The following is a 16,869-nucleotide window of genomic DNA, read 5'->3' as shown; positions in this document are numbered from 1 at the left end:
CGCTGCTGCACCGTGAACTGGTCGCGTTCAGACATTCCTATTCTGATTTCATTGGGCTGCACGGTGGCGTAGCGGTCGGCGCTGTCGCCTCACAGCGAGAAGGGTTCTGGGTTCGAGTCCCGGTTCAAACCAACCAGGGCCTTTCTGTGTGGAGTTTGCATGTTCTCCCTGTGTATGCGTGGGTTCTCTCCTGGTTCTCCGTCTTCCTCCCACAGTCCAGAGACATGCAGAATGGAGTCAGGTTCATTGGAGACTCTAAATTGACCGTAGGTGTGAATGTGAGAGTGAATGGTTGTCCGTCTCTGTATGTGGCCCTGTGATAGGCTGGCGACCTGTCCAGGGTGAACCCCGCCTCTCGCCCTATGTCAGCTGGGATTGGCTCCAGCCCCCCGCGACCCTTAAATGGATAAAGCGGTAGACGATGGACGGATGAAGGGAGTGGTCATGGATTTTTTTTTTTTTTTCAGCTTGACCAGTGAACAGGTGTGTGACAGTTGCGAGCGCGTAGGGGAGGAGCTAAAGTGTGGTGTGGTTTTGCGTAGGGGAGGAGCTAAAGTGTGGTGTGGTTTTGCGTAGGGGAGGAGCTAAAGTGTGGAATGGTTTTGCGTAGGGGAGGAGCTAAAGTGTGGTATGGTTTTGCGCTTTACTTTTTGTTCTGTGCTCTAGTCTCATACGCGTGCACGTGGTTCCTTCTACGAGCACTAAATCAACGCCTTACGTTTGACCTGCACTTTTTTTTCCTGCGCCACTTCCTGGTGTGACCCGACCCTCAAAGACGCCGACACACCTGCAGTTTGGTTTCAAACGAGAGAAGAAAAACTAATATTGTATATTATATTGTACAATATTGAGTTTCTTTTTTGTTTCCCTCCACACTGGCCACTCTGACACGTACCGATACGTAGACATGAAGCTGTGCTGATGGCGACTGACCCGCGGGAGGGAAATCTGAAAACAGAGTCGCGCCTCATGCATTTATTTAAATGGTCTCGGTGAGAAGAGAGCGATGACTCTGCGACTCGGCCTCATCCTGAATGTCAGACAGGTGGAAACAGTCGCCCGCACTCGCAGGCGGACGGGGGGTTAACAAATAATCTCACATTAATACCGAGGAGATTGCTTCCTCGACAGCGGGTCGGCAACCGCTTTAAAAAACCACACACACCGGAGTTCAGTCGGAGAGAGAGAGAGACGCAGAAAAATGGAATCCACTTAAATTAGAAGGATCTAATAAAAAAAACTCGCAGCGACAGAGACGATCCAAAACTGCTGAGATATGAAACTGAGCATATATTTTTTCATATATATGTTTTTATGTTGACAGCCGAGGATCAGAGCTAAAAATCTGCGCTAACAGGCAACGTACTGTTTATATTACTGGTTGATATCAGACTGGAGTCGCCCCCGCAACTCTGTGTACATTCATCTGCGTCTCTGAAAAGACCCCGTCGCCTCATAGAATAGAAAACCTGTATATGTCATATGACGACGGCGTATTGGGGCCATTTAAAAAGTGGGAAAAAGTTAGATTGGTGGAGTAAAGTCGTACTATAACGAGATTAAACTTGATAAAACTTCACGAACTAAGTCGCAGTCATACGAGAGGAAAAAAGTCGTAATGTTATTGGAACAAAGCCGTCGTATAACAACATTAAACTGATTATACGACATGAATAAAGTGGTAATATAACAACATTAAACTGATTATACGACATGAATAAAGTGGTAATATAACAACATTAAACTGATTATACGAGATGAATAAAGTGGTAATATAACAACATTAAACTGATTATACGACATGAATAAAGTGGTAATATAACAACATTAAAGTGATTATACGACATGAATAAAGTGGTAATATAACAACATTAAACTGATTATACGACATGAATAAAGTGGTAATATAACAACATTAAACTGATTATGAGACATGAATAAAGTGGTAATATAACAACAATAAACTGATTATACGACATGAATAAAGTGGTAATATAACAACAATAAACTGATTATACGACATGAATAAAGTGGTAATATAACAACATTAAAGTGATTATACGAGATGAATAAAGTGGTAATATAACAACATTAAAGTGATTATACGACATGAATAAAGTGGTAATATAACAACAATAAACTGATTATACGACATGAATAAAGTGGTAATATAACAACAATAAACTGATTATACGACATGAATAAAGTGGTAATATAACAACAATAAACTGATTATACGACATGAATAAAGTGGTAATATAACAACATTAAACTGATTATACGACATGAATAAAGTGGTAATATAACAACAATAAACTGATTATACGAGATGAATAAAGTGGTAATATAACAACATTAAAGTGATTATACGACATGAATAAAGTGGTAATATAACAACAATAAACTGATTATACGACATGAATAAAGTGGTAATATAACAACATTAAAGTGATTATACGACATGAATAAAGTGGTAATATAACGAGAATGAACTTGGTAATACTACACCATCAAAGCCGTGAACAAATGAGGAAAAAAGTCCTAATATTTCTAGAGGAAAGAAGAAAAAAAATGTACCTGCTCTTTCCTCCAGGTTCGTGTGATTCTTTCTAGACACAGTTTCTTCTTTCTATCTTTTTCTCAGTTTTTCCCGTAATATTAATATGAACTCTCAAATGGCCCTAATACTCCGCTGTTGCCACCCACAGTATGAGAATAAATATGAATGTGAAAGATGAACAAAAACAAACACACAGACACAACGAACCGCACATAAATAGCATACGCAAAGTGGTGTGTATTGCATCAATCCCAGTTATTGCACTTATAACGTCTTATGGTGCAAAACATTTTAAAGCGGGGAAAAAGTAGCCTGTATATATATATATATATATATATATATATATATATATATATATATATATATATATATATGTTATATATATATGTATGGAATAAAAGAGCCAGTTCTGCTTGGACTCAACTGTCTGGAGAAGTTTCCAGATAAAGGTCGCCACACGTCTGACTCTTTGCCGGCGAGCGTTTCTTGCTATCGACGCGGGAAAAAGCCTGAAGAGCTGGAGGCCGAGATCCTTTGAGCTTCGTCCCAACTTCAGCGCATCGCCGACGTTAGTCAGAGTCCTGGTGCACTCGTCTGTGTTCGACCTGAACGCCCACGTTCCCTCCGGGGGGGGGGGGGGGCGGGTCTCGGGTAAACACTGAAGGGGACACTTCGTCCGCCCCCTGGACCGCCGTCCTCAGGAGCGCGGGCAGGATTTACAAAAATGGATCACGGCACAAAAGCCGCTTCACCTGCACACGAGAGGAATTGTAATATCGACCCGGCTCCACTCGGAAAACACGTCGCTCTCTGATTCCTCTGATCTGTGTGTGTGTGTGTGTGTGTGTGTGTGTGTGTGTGTGTGTGTGTGTGTGTGTGTGTGTGTGTGTGTGTGTGTGTGTGTGTGTGTGTGTGTGTGTGTGTGTGTGTGTGTGTGTGTGTGTGTGAGAGAGAAACACTGAGCACATATTGACCTGTTCAGTGTGGGAGTGAAGAGCTCTGAGATAAATATTTGTACATCTCAAAAGGCACTTGAAGTTTAGAAGCAGCGAGCGTTTATTTACAGTAGCGAGTCGTGTATTCGCTTTTTAATTTTTTTGGCATGATCGCAGTGTGCCCACGTGCAAGGTAGAATATGTTTTAGTGTAAAGTGTGTATTTGTGCAGAGACACTGAGTCTCCTCGTGCTCGTGTGTCCAGGGAGTCTGCAGATCTGGTATCACCTGCAGACGGACCGGAGTCCAGACGTGTTCAGCCCCGTGCTCAGCAACCTGGCAGACGGACGACTCCATCGCATCCGGATCCACAGAGTCGGCAAGAACCTCTACGTCCAGGTGAGCAGGGGACAGGGTTGCTACTGAAGACAAAGTCCTATGGCAAGTTTTGTCATCGGTAATGTAATCCATCGGATTACAGAAATTAATGTTGTCTAATCGGAGTACTTTTGGATGAAAATCAAACATTGAAAATATTGCACCTTATACTTAAAAACACGCAAATTTACTCTTAATAACTCTTTTAACATCCTAAAAAAACATTTTCAATGCTAATTTAATACATTTATCATATTCAGCATTTACAAAACAAACAGAAAAATGCATTTCTTGTAAGAGGAGCACTTTACTGTTGAGTAATGTACACAGTAGTATACTGTAGAGTAATGTGCACAGTACTATACTGTAGAGTAATGTGGACAGTAGTATACTGTAGATTAATGTACACAGTACTATACTGTAGAGTAATGTGCACAGTACTATACTGTAGAGTAATGTACACAGTAGTATACTGTTGAGTAATGTGCACAGTAGTTTACTGTTGAGTAATGTGCACAGTAGTATACTGTAGAGTAATGTACACAGTACTATACTGTAGAGTAATGTGCACAGTACTATACTGTAGAGTAATGTACACAGTAGTATACTGTAGAGTAATGTGCACAGTAGTATACTGTAGAGTAATGTGCACAGTACTATACTGTAGAGTAATGTACACAGTAGTATACTGTTGAGTAATGTGCACAGTAGTATACTGTTGAGTAATGTGCACAGTAATAAATAGTTGCTAAATTCGGCATTTAGTCAATAGCATTGGTAATTATATATATATTTAAAATTAAAACCATTTAAAAAATCAAAATGTAATCAAGTAATCCTTGACAATGTAACTAGAATCTAATTACTTTTTTGAAATGTAGTTACTGATAGTTACTTTTTTGGGGGTTAATCTGATTACGAGATCCAGATTACTTTAGTCCTGTGACTCCCGACCCTGGCGAAGGAATCGACGAGTCTCTTCCCCATGAGGAAAAAATAAACTTACCTATAAAAAAAAAGTCCACATGAGGCTTCTTTTCCTGTAAGAAATGTGCAGTTCAAACAAACGGCGCGGTGTGAAATGGAGACGCAGGGACGGAGTGAGTGTGTTTGCTCTGAGTTCGCAGTCTGTTTCGTACCACAGGTCAGTGTCAACATTCTTCACTATTTATAGAATAACTTAACACCGGAATAAAGAAGCAGTTCACTGCGCCGTCGGGTGAGAAGCTTCAGGTCTGTTCTCACCTCTGACCACACACACACACACACACACACACATACACACACACACACAGACACACACATACACACACACACACACATACACACACACACACACACACACACACATACACACACACACACACACACACACACATACACACACACACACACACACACACACACACACACACACACACACACACACAGACACACACACACACACACACACACACACACACACACACAGACACACACAGACACACACACACACACACACACACACACACACAGACATACACACACACACACACACACACACACACACAGACACACACACACACACACACACACACACGCACAGCGGTGGTGTGAAGACACACTGATGCAGCCGGTGGTTCTCTTTCACTTTCCACTGCAGCAGTTAAACCGCTGACGTTCAGCAAAAGGTTTTAAGTTGCTGTTTTTTAACCATCGCCACATTTCTGTGTCTGACATAAATGCCACACTGGAGCGAACGAGTCCCTCTTTAGCTCCTCTTCATTGGCTTACGGTGAATGTCAGAATTGATTTTTAAGATATGAAGGCCTTGCCTTTTAAAATCCCTCTGTAAGAGTCATTTTTTATCAAGTCTGAGGTCTGAATTCAACTTGAACTTCATGAAACCGTATTCACTTTTTATTGTACAATGTCTTCATCCACCCTCTGATCTTACTGATTATCTCAATCATTTTAAAAATGTTTCACTTCATTATTTTCTCTTCTGTAACAGTTTTGACTCTCATATTTCTGCCCTAGTGTTTCTAAAGTGTGATCTTCAAACTCCTTTTAGTTCTTGTCCTATTATTTGCCCTCAATTCTTCATTTTCATCTTGCAAAGCACTTTGTAACTGTGTTTTTTAAAAGGTGAATGGTGTCATATTTCAAACGCTGAATTGTTCGGTCAATATTTCAATGTTGCATTTTTTTTTTGTCTATTTTGTCTATTTGTGTCTAGACCAGGCTAACTTCCGTTGAAATGTTCTTTCCTATAGGTTTATAATTATCTTTATTATATCATTTATTTTATATTCAGGCTTTAACGACATCGATATTAGTGGTGTAAGCAGGTCCACACCACATAAGCAAACGTCTCAATCCGGCAGAAACAAACTGCGGGTCACCGAGTTAAGCGCTGCGTCTGATTCGCCGCGGAGCCGGAGAGAAAAGGTCTAGATTGACTTCAAAGCCAAACTGTGGGCGGAGACGGTTGCCGCGCGGAGCTGCGGAGAACACAATTCGTGAAGATCGATGATGTATTGAAATGCGCTGCCGCTGCTGCTGGTGTTGCCCCGGTTCAGATTTCTTGTAATCGGCTTGTTATTTGATTTCTCTCCACTCAACCAGATCGACCAGGACATCCACAGAAAGTACACGCTGTCATCCGATGCAGAGCTGATCCTAATCAGATCCTTGACATTGGGCAAAGTCACCCGTAAGTGCTCGCGCGATGTCCAGAAGGTTTTCTGCAAAGCCATTGTTCACCCCCCGGCCAGTCGTCATTTCCTCTCGCCGCTCGGGACCCGGTCCCCCCCCCCCCCGTCACCGCGAGTAACCGCCGCGACTCTTGTGCCCGTCCGCAGGGAGGGAGAACCTCGACGAGGAAGTGACGCAGGCGGCCTCCAAGGGCTTCGTCGGCTGCCTCTCCTCGGTGCAGTTCAACCACGTGGCGCCGCTGAAGGCGGCGCTCACCAACCGCGGAAGCTCGCTGGTCACCATCCGCGGCCCGCTGGTCCAGTCCAACTGCGGAGCGCTGGCCGAGTCCACCTCGCACACGCTGCAAGGTACCAAGAGTGCTCGTCCAACGGGGCTACATCCACTCCTACGTTTTCACTGCTGCTACGTCCACGTCAACACACTACTCTGGAGTTTTTGAGAACTCTGGGGGAGCGCTGTATATTAGACGGGCAAAAACTGAGACACCCGCGATCACTTCCTGTTTGGATCTTACCTGTCACGACTCGACGACCAGCGGTGAAGGAGAAACCATGCAAATACTTGAAGTACTGGTTCCACCCACAGATTATATATTTTTTTTAAACTGGACGTAGCCACCAGGTTTCGGAAAGTGAAGCCAATGCGGAAGTTCCTGAAAACCTGTATTCTCTGGAATCACCAGCAGAGGGCGACTCCACTTGCTGTTTCTATAGAAGTCTAAGAAAATGACTCAACTTCGCACTTGATTTAAAGGGACAGTTCTGTGATTTTGAAGTGGGGTGGTATGAGTTACTGATGCATAGTTAGTATGTGACCTCGTGGAGACGGTGATGGTGGTCCCCTCTGCAACAGTGGGACTCAGACTTACGCTACTTCCACTTCTCCCCCAAACTCTGTTAAATGACGTCGCTGATCACCGTCTCCACGAGGTGACATGTGAACTATGCATAAGTAACTCATACAACCGCACTTCAAAATCACTAAACTGTCCCTTTAAAACGTCAGGAAACATTTTCCCGAGGAGTTGTTGGTTCACTCTCTAGTTTCAAGTCTTCTTCAATACAGAAGAATACAGTCTTCAGACTTCAGTCTTCAGGCTTCAGGCTTCAGTCTTCAGTCTTCAGTCTTCAGGCTTCAGGCTTCAGTCTTCAGTCTTCAGGCTTCAGACTTCAGTCTTCAGTCTTCAGTCTTCAGGCTTCAGACTTCAGTCTTCAGTCTTCAGGCTTCAGGCTTCAGTCTTCAGTCTTCAGTCTTCAGGCTTCAGTCTTCAGTCTTCAGTCTTCAGGCTTCAGACTTCAGTCTTCAGTCTTCAGGCTTCAGTCTTCAGTCTTCAGTCTTCAGTCTTCAGTCTTCAGGCTTCAGTCTTCAGTCTTCAGTCTTCAGTCTTCAGGCTTCAGACTTCAGTCTTCAGTCTTCAGTCTTCAGTCTTCAGTCTTCAGGCTTCAGTCTTCAGTCTTCAGTCTTCAGACTTCAGTCTTCAGGCTTCAGGCTTCAGTCTTCAGTCTTCAGTCTTCAGGCTTCAGTCTTCAGTCTTCAGTCTTCAGGCTTCAGACTTCAGTCTTCAGTCTTCAGTCTTCAGACTTCAGTCTTCAGACTTCAGTCTTCAGTCTTCAGTCTTCAGGCTTCAGTCTTCAGGCTTCAGGCTTCAGACTTCAGTCTTCAGGCTTCAGACTTCAGGCTTCAGGCTTCAGTCTTCAGTCTTCAGGCTTCAGTCTTCAGGCTTCAGTCTTCAGTCTTCAGACTTCAGGCTTCAGACTTCAGGCTTCAGACTTCAGTCTTCAGACTTCAGACTTCAGGCTTCAGACTTCAGTCTTCAGACTTCAGTCTTCAGGCTTCAGTCTTCAGTCTTCAGGCTTCAGTCTTCAGGCTTCAGTCTTCAGTCTTCAGTCTTCAGACTTCAGGCTTCAGACTTCAGTCTTCAGGCTTCAGACTTCAGTCTTCAGACTTCAGTCTTCAGACTTCAGTCTTCAGGCTTCAGGCTTCAGGCTTCAGACTTCAGTCTTCAGGCTTCAGGCTTCAGTCTTCAGTCTTCAGGCTTCAGTCTTCAGGCTTCAGTCTTCAGTCTTCAGTCTTCAGGCTTCAGGCTTCAGGCTTCAGGCTTCAGACTTCAGTCTTCAGGCTTCAGGCTTCAGGCTTCAGGCTTCAGGCTTCAGGCTTCAGGCTTCAGACTTCAGGCTTCAGGCTTCAGGCTTCAGGCTTCAGGCTTCAGGCTTCAGACTTCAGTCTTCAGTCTTCAGGCTTCAGGCTTCAGGCTTCAGGCTTCAGGCTTCAGGCTTCAGTCTTCAGACTTCAGGCTTCAGGCTTCAGGCTTCAGACTTCAGTCTTCAGGCTTCAGGCTTCAGGCTTCAGGCTTCAGGCTTCAGGCTTCAGGCTTCAGACTTCAGTCTTCAGTCTTCAGTCTTCAGGCTTCAGGCTTCAGACTTCAGTCTTCAGGCTTCAGGCTTCAGGCTTCAGGCTTCAGGCTTCAGACTTCAGGCTTCAGGCTTCAGGCTTCAGGCTTCAGGCTTCAGGCTTCAGGCTTCAGGCTTCAGGCTTCAGACTTCAGTCTTCAGTCTTCAGGCTTCAGGCTTCAGGCTTCAGGCTTCAGGCTTCAGGCTTCAGGCTTCAGGCTTCAGACTTCAGTCTTCAGGCTTCAGACTTCAGTCTTCAGGCTTCAGTCTTCAGTCTTCAGTCTTCAGGCTTCAGGCTTCAGGCTTCAGGCTTCAGTCTTCAGGCTTCAGGCTTCAGTCTTCAGGCTTCAGGCTTCAGACTTCAGACTTCAGTCTTCAGTCTTCAGTCTTCAGGCTTCAGGCTTCAGGCTTCAGACTTCAGTCTTCAGGCTTCAGTCTTCAGTCTTCAGTCTTCAGTCTTCAGTCTTCAGGCTTCAGTCTTCAGTCTTCAGTCTTCAGTCTTCAGTCTTCAGACTTCAGTCTTCAGTCTTCAGTCTTCAGTCTTCAGTCTTCAGGCTTCAGACTTCAGACTTCAGACTTCAGACTTCAGTCTTCAGTCTTCAGTCTTCAGTCTTCAGTCTTCAGACTTCAGTCTTCAGTCTTCAGACTTCAGTCTTCAGGCTTCAGGCTTCAGGCTTCAGGCTTCAGGCTTCAGGCTTCAGGCTTCAGGCTTCAGGCTTCAGGCTTCAGGCTTCAGGCTTCAGGCTTCAGGCTTCAGACTTCAGGCTTCAGACTTCAGACTTCAGACTTCAGTCTTCAGTCTTCAGACTTCAGACTTCAGACTTCAGGCTTCAGGCTTCAGACTTCAGTCTTCAGACTTCAGACTTCAGACTTCAGGCTTCACTTCCGCATCGACTTCACTTTCCAGAACCCGGTGGCTTTGTCCATTTTCATATGAAGCCCAGCGAGAGAGAAAAACTCAAATATTATTGACGTTCACACAGGAAAGTAGGAGAGAAATGAAACTTGAATTTATTTGGTGGCTGTCTGATGTTATTCTCTGTTATCGGAGAGTTTATCACTGAAGTGTATTGAACCAATGAAAACTTCTTACCATCAGTCTCCTTCCTGTATAACGGATGAATTCACTCGTTGTTCTCGTTTCTGTTTGTTTCCAGACCAGGCAGTAACGGCCAATAAAGACAAGGAGCAGCGTAACAATGGCAACCAGAAGGATCTGGCTGTGATCGCAGGTCTGTTGTTACTTTTCTTTCTTTTCTTTACTCTCGTCTGTCGGCTTCATTTTTCTTCGCTTAACTGAAAATGAGTCCCAGCTGTTTGTTATTTGTCCTTTTCTCCATTTGCCTCGGTTTTAGTTCTCTTTTTCTTTTTCTTTTTTTGATTACGCCGCCGTAGCTCGAGCTCATTCTCATCATTTCATTGCCAGTTAAGCATTTGTGTTTTTCTTGTTGTTGTTTTTTTAATTAAATGTGACTTGGTGATGTTTCTTCGTTATCTTAACAGGGAACATTTGCATTTCACTTCTCTCCACAGTTCAACTGTGGATGTTTTTGACAGTAGTGTTCCTGAGCTGATCTGAAGGATCAGTACGAGACAACACTAAGGGATTTCGGTAAAAGTCCTCAAGATTTAACCTCAAATATGACAGAACAGGGTGAAGGGACACTCACTTCTGTGGTAGTCTGTGGTGAAAGCTTGAAGTTTAACGAATGAACTATGCAAAATGTTGTTTTGCACCCAAAATAAGCAGATTGACACAAACTGCTTTTTATGGCAGCAAATCCAAAACCCTCAGCAATTATTAATGTCATTGTCTCGTGGCAGTTCTTCATATCCGATACAGTGAATCCAACATATTGTCAGAATCCTAATTTTCAACGGCACGACACCGCATCAAATTTCATTCTGCAATCTCTGACAAAGTTGGTGTTTTCACACCAAACACTTGACGTTTGAATAACTCGGAGTAGATGAATTATAATAACTGTCAAGCTCCAAAACACTTAACAGTCACGAGCGCTGCGAATTTCATTGTGACAGAGTTGGGGCAGAGTTGTTAGAGAAGCGCGACGTGTTTGTGAGCAGATATTGTCGCCGCTTCAATGGCCTCTCTTCAATAATTCACATCAGACGAACATTATGAAAATTTGAGGCTGTTGTTTTTCTGGAAATCGGGCGAACGACCCCGTGTGGGGTTTTGGACTTGGCGTCTGGGACGCGACGCTTTGTCATGAAAACTAAAGAAGAAACGTTGTTGTGACGGGCGTCATGGCTGTCACGGGTTTAGACCAGGAGCAGAGGTCAGGGCCAGACACTTGACGGGGGCCGTCGGGGGCCCACGCACCGAACTACAGACGACAGTGGGACGCAGTTTCTTTGGGCTAGAATGAATTTTGACGTATGACAGAGACGTCTCTTCAACTAATGGGTTTGGGGGCCATTGTTCACCGTCCCCCTTACTCACGCAGCCGCCCCCCCCCCCCCCGCTGTGCCCTCAGGTGTGGTGACGGCCGTGGTCTTCATCGCCGTGTGCGCCCTGGCTGTGATGAGCCGCCTCCTCTACCAGCAGCGTCAGGCCCAGAGGAACGACGGCGGCGGCGGCGGCGGCGGCGGCGGCGGCATCAAAGAGGAGCACAGACACAGCGTGTACACGGACTACAGGACAGAGCTGCAGCTCCACAACACAATCAGGGACAACATGAAGGAGTACTACATCTGAAGGCAGCGTGCGCCCTCGGGCCCTAAGTGGGCAGAAACATACCTCCCTCTCTCTCTCTCTCTCTGTCTCTCTCTCTCTCTCTCTCTCTCTCTCTCTCTCTCTCTCTCTCTCTCTCTCTCTCTCTCTCTCTCTCTCTCTCTCTCTCTCTCTCTCTCTCCCTCTCTCTCTCTCTCTCTCTGTCACGAAAAGGACGCGCCGCCGCAGCATTTTCTGACCACTTAGCATCTCTGTACGAGTACGAGGCGAGTCGGCGGATTCTTTACCGCCGTTAAGTGTTTTTGATGTCGGTGAAACTGTCCCCCAATCGAGCCGCTGTGGTTTCTGTCGTGGCAAAAAAAAAGAAAAAAAAAAAAAAGTGTAAAAGCAAAAATGGGACGGTTTGGACGGAGGGACGCCGCGAGCGCCGGGGCGGCGAGCGGACGCTCCGTGTACGTGGACGCTGCGCACAACCGATGAAGGTGTTTGGAACCCTTCGAATGCTGGAACATTTTCCACAGTTCGGCGGCACTACATCGTCCTCGCAGGTCAGGAGGCGTCGGCCGGGCTTGTAAGATATGCGCGCGTTCGCTTTGTTTATTTCTGTTATTTGTTTTTTTTGGGGTTTGTTTTTCCGGTGGTGGTGAATGTTAAAGAAGAAGAAGAAGAAGTAAAGGGGGACAATACTGCCTATACTGTATGAGTGCCTAATTTGCATATACAACTTTTTTTTTTTATTATTAATCCTCAACATTTTTAGAAGTTCCCCGTGTGATTTGCACAAACGGCAGTTTCATTTACACACAGAGGTTTGAGTTCTGCCGCCGCACAGAATAAAAAAACATTTTAAAAAAAAAAGGGAAAAAACGGCGGGATTTTTCCAAGTCTCTCACAACATCTTTTTCCCAACGCTCCGTTGCTGAACGTCGCCATCGGAGACTGACGAACCTTCAAAAGGCCCCAAATGATGCCGGGACGTCCTCCTGTCGACTCGACGCGCTTCAAGTGTTTCAGGCGGTGTGCACCAAGTCATAGCGAATATTTATTTGATGTCTTTTTTTATATATATATATATATATATATATATATATACATGTGTTTCTTTCTGTCTTTTTCTTTTTTTGTATTATTTTTCCAGCACATGACAAAATAAATAAAAACAATTGTGTGTATATTGTACCATGAGAGTAGCAGAAATAAGAAATTAGAGGAGAGGATTATAGTATCTAAAATTTAAACAGAAGTACTTTACACTGATATGAACGAGAAGTGGGGTTTTCATCAGTCCGTCGCGGCCCAACAACAGCATGTACACACACCGTCCCATATACAGCTGTAGGAACATGTCAGTTCTGTATCATATGTACAGGAAGTGCAGCCGGTTCAACAGAAACGAATTTGTCCTGCATATTTTTTTAGCAGCCTGTACGTTTTCCGGTGCTTGTAATTCCGCGGGGAGCTCCGGGGGGGCAAGTGGAGTGAGTTCGTACCACTGTTCAAGGTCTTGGTTCTTTTCGCGCAATCGCTGGCTCAGTGATATGCAAAGACCCAAGAGGGAAAGTGTATTTATTTATGTTTAATTATTAAAAAATTTTTGCAGCGTTGGACCGTCTGCCGTCAATATTTCCTTGGAAACTGAACGGACCTGTGTCGACCCCAGTGCAAATCAAACTTGGGAGCAGAGACAACAGTTGAGTTTGTCCATTGTCTGCGCTGCGGGCTTCTTTTCTTTTCTTTTTTCTTTTTTTCGCAACCCCAAAAAAAAAAAAGGCCTGACATACATTTTTATTTATTTTGTGACATTATGGATTACAGGGATTCGTGGTGGTTTTCTATATATCGCAACCTTTTTTTATATCCTCTACATGTATCTCACACTGGTGGAAACGTATAAGAACAAACACCAGACGTGGTGGGAAAAAAAAGTCTAGAGCCCCCTAGAGGTCCGGAGAGAACATTACACCGGCCGAAAGCAAAATCAAAAGCATGGATTTTTTTTCTTATACATCCTTACCACTAGAGCTGATGAATGGAACATGCATTTATATAGCGCTCACGTTCATTCATTCACTCACTCCTTCATATCTACTTTCTCTAAACCACACACACACACACAGACGGTTCACCGAGGGCAATGTTTGGGGTTCGGCGTCTTCCCGTTGGACACTGGAGGGGCCGGGGTCTTCGAACCACCGACCTTCCCGGGATAAGCGATGTCAGCTGGTCGTCCTCTGGCCTCAGCTGCTCCGAGGCAGGTTAACTTTGAGGTTAACACACGGGGGACGACAGCAATGGGGCAATTGTTTTTTTCCTTTTTAAGTATCCTGTCATGTGCTAAAGTGTTGGACAAGTCGTTATAAATCGTCCTCTCTCGGGATCCTTAATGTCTGTACAAAAACCTGGAGGGAAAGAAATCGGGCAAAAGTTTTCCGACCCACCGCGCCGATGAACTGACTGGATGAAAAAGGCTGACAGAAACAATATCGCCCCTCCCGTGGAGCCCTCCCCCACCGCTGCCATGGCTGAAGATCGTGGCCCAAAAAGGTCGCGGGGCCGGATGCGGCCCGGGCCCGATCTGTGCATGTCCTTGTAAACTTAGGTATGTCTCACAACGTGATAGTCTGCAGATCTCCAGAATGAATACATACCTCTCCGAGGGTTTAGGTCCTATCGCAATGGGTAATATCGTGTGGGTACTTCTTAATGATTTGTATAGCTGCAGTTTTATTAAGGATCTATTGTATAGATGTATAATTTAATAATAAAAGTGAATATATTGTTAACCCTCTGCTGCTTGACTTCGACGTCTCCGAATCGTGGTATTGAAATGTTATTGGGACGTTGTACAGGCTGTGACTTGAACCTCTGAGTGTCGTTTTTGTTCATTTTTCTGTGGCAGCCAATCGAAACGTTTCAAATTGCTCATGATGATCACAGGTGGAGAGTCGGGGATCACAACGGCGCCTCCGATTGAACAGAAGAGCACCTGCGTTAGGGCCGGACGATCTTTAAATAATATCGGGATATATTTTTGTTATACGATATATATATATCGCAATATTTTTTAATCTCCTCTTAAGCACTTCATAAATGCACAATTGAATCCTTTCATGCAGACAAGTCACACCAGTGTGAGGGTTCTAGTCGTCCCTGCAACCTATGTCTGCACTAACACATTCTTCATTATAGTCATTAGATGTTTCTATTGGGGCAATTTTCAAAGCAGGTCTTATGCCGGCGCATTAATGAAATTTCAGTTTCTTCCTGTTAAAAGTGCTTCCTCCGTGTGGGAACTGTTGCGCCTCAGCCTCACTATGCAGAGTGCCTTCAGATGATAATAATAATAATAATAACAATTATAACGTGAATTGGCGCCGTACAAATGCAACTGAATTGAATCCATTGAAACAAACCCATTTGGTACGTGCGGCCTCTGAGTGTCTGCCACTCCAAAAAAAAACCTTCTGTAAATCTTTCATACGCCTCTTAGTGGCGTTATTGTGTGGACACAAACTCAAGGAAAAGAAAACGTCGCACTGCTTTCTGCCTCTAAGGGCTTGAATCTGTTTTTACAAAGCCTCGCGGGGCCATTTGTCCAAACACTTTCATAAAAAACACCCGTGACTCGCTCGTCTCTGAGGTCACGGATGAGGTCACGTTGGGACCCGAGTGAAGGAAAAACACACTCGACTCCGTCTCCGGCGCCGGTGAATCAGTGTGTGCGTGTCGATCCACCGGGTGAGTTATCAGACAGTCATCTGGCTCTTGAGCAGCCGTCGGTGAATTCAATTTACATTTTGAGTTGCCACTTCTCCAGGAGCTGGTCACGCGGCGCCCTGTGCGACTCTGGCCCCCGGCTGCTGAGAGAATGGAACAACATAAAACCACAAACGGGGTCACAGCAGCATCGCAGGAAAACAAACACCCGACGTCGGGGAGGAATCGGTCCTCGTGGACTCTTTCTCCTTTCTTTGCCGTGAGCCGGCGTCGCCCCAAGGATGGAGTGGGTGTGTTTTGTCGGCGAGCTAAAAGCCTCTTTGGCAGCCGACCGTCTTCCCTTGTTGTCTCAACAATCATACCAGACAGACGCCGACCCCCGGACCCCCCTCAGCGAGCAGCTCTTACATCAGCAGCGCTGATGGTCGCTGCTGTATAATTCACGGTGGATTTGTACCTCTCGCTGCCCGTCAAAACAAAACACAGACACGTTCCTGCTAACGGCGCTTCTGAAATCAGCTCCTGTGGCTGATGGTCCGTCTCAGGATGTGAGAGAGAAAAAACAACAGCAGTGATTTATTCTCGGAGTTCAATGGTTTGGAAATGAAAGAGGAATGAGAATGAAACCAAGTCAAGGAGAAGCTGAAACGGTGATCATCATCATCATCGTCATCGTCATCGTCGTCGTCGTCGTCGTCATCATCGTCATCGTCATCGTCATCGTCGTCATCGTCATCATCATCATCGTCATCATCGTCGTCGTCGTCGTCGTTGTCATCATCATCATCGTCATCATCATCATCGTCATCATCATCATCGTCATCATCGTCGTCGTCGTCGTCGTCGTCATCATCATCATCGTCATCATCGTCGTCGTCGTCGTTGTCGTCGTCGTCGTCGTCGTCGTCATCGTCATCATCATCATCGTCATCATCGTCATCGTCATCATCATCATCATCATCATCATCTTCATCGTCATCGTCATCTTCACTGTCATCAGCATCATCATCGTCATCGTCGTCGTCGTCGTCATCGTCATCATCATCATCATCATCGTCATCATCATCATCATCGTCATCATCGTCATCATCATCGTCATCATCGTCATCATCACGGGGGATCGACAGATGGCCGCTCCCTGATGTACAGACTTCATATAATCATGGACGACATGACAGCTCCTCCAAAAGCTGAGTCAAAACATTTTGGTCGCGTTATTGACAACTGACAGTCTTCCTTTTTTTTTGTTGTCGTGCTGGAACATGTGGGAGTGAGAGTCTCTGTCCAGGACGTCACGCTGAGCTTCTCACCTGCTGCACCGCCGCCACACACAGGCGTTGATGAGCCGCCGCGGCCGCGCCGTCGGGTCGACAGTGTCTAATTGGAGCGCTGTGGATGTTCGGAACAGCCCCCGCGTCTTTCACCGACCTTGAGCGAGTCTCCTGCGACTCGGCCCCTTGGTTACCGTTGCTCCTCCTAGGATGACGGTGGCGGCTTC

The 16,869-nt window shown here is 45.2% G+C and overlaps 1 protein-coding gene across 1 annotated transcript in view; it reads left to right on the top strand.

Moving 5' to 3' along the window:
- The window catches only part of cntnap5a (contactin associated protein family member 5a), an 86,095-nt gene extending 71,658 nt beyond the window's left edge, over positions 1-14,437 (top strand). The window contains exons 20-24 of the mRNA XM_035604092.2: positions 3,760-3,893; positions 6,480-6,567; positions 6,716-6,916; positions 10,117-10,191; positions 11,458-14,437. Of these exons, the coding sequence (XP_035459985.2) occupies positions 3,760-3,893; positions 6,480-6,567; positions 6,716-6,916; positions 10,117-10,191; positions 11,458-11,678 (719 nt within the window). The 3' untranslated portion in view covers positions 11,679-14,437. The remainder of the gene's footprint in view (positions 1-3,759; positions 3,894-6,479; positions 6,568-6,715; positions 6,917-10,116; positions 10,192-11,457) is intronic.
- Positions 14,438-16,869: the final 2,432 nt, after the last annotated feature.

The sequence above is a fragment of the Scophthalmus maximus genome, chromosome 14 (genome assembly GCF_022379125.1).
Source record: "Scophthalmus maximus strain ysfricsl-2021 chromosome 14, ASM2237912v1, whole genome shotgun sequence".
Taxonomy (NCBI): domain Eukaryota; kingdom Metazoa; phylum Chordata; class Actinopteri; order Pleuronectiformes; family Scophthalmidae; genus Scophthalmus; species Scophthalmus maximus.
This window is presented reverse-complemented; position numbering and strand designations above follow the sequence as displayed.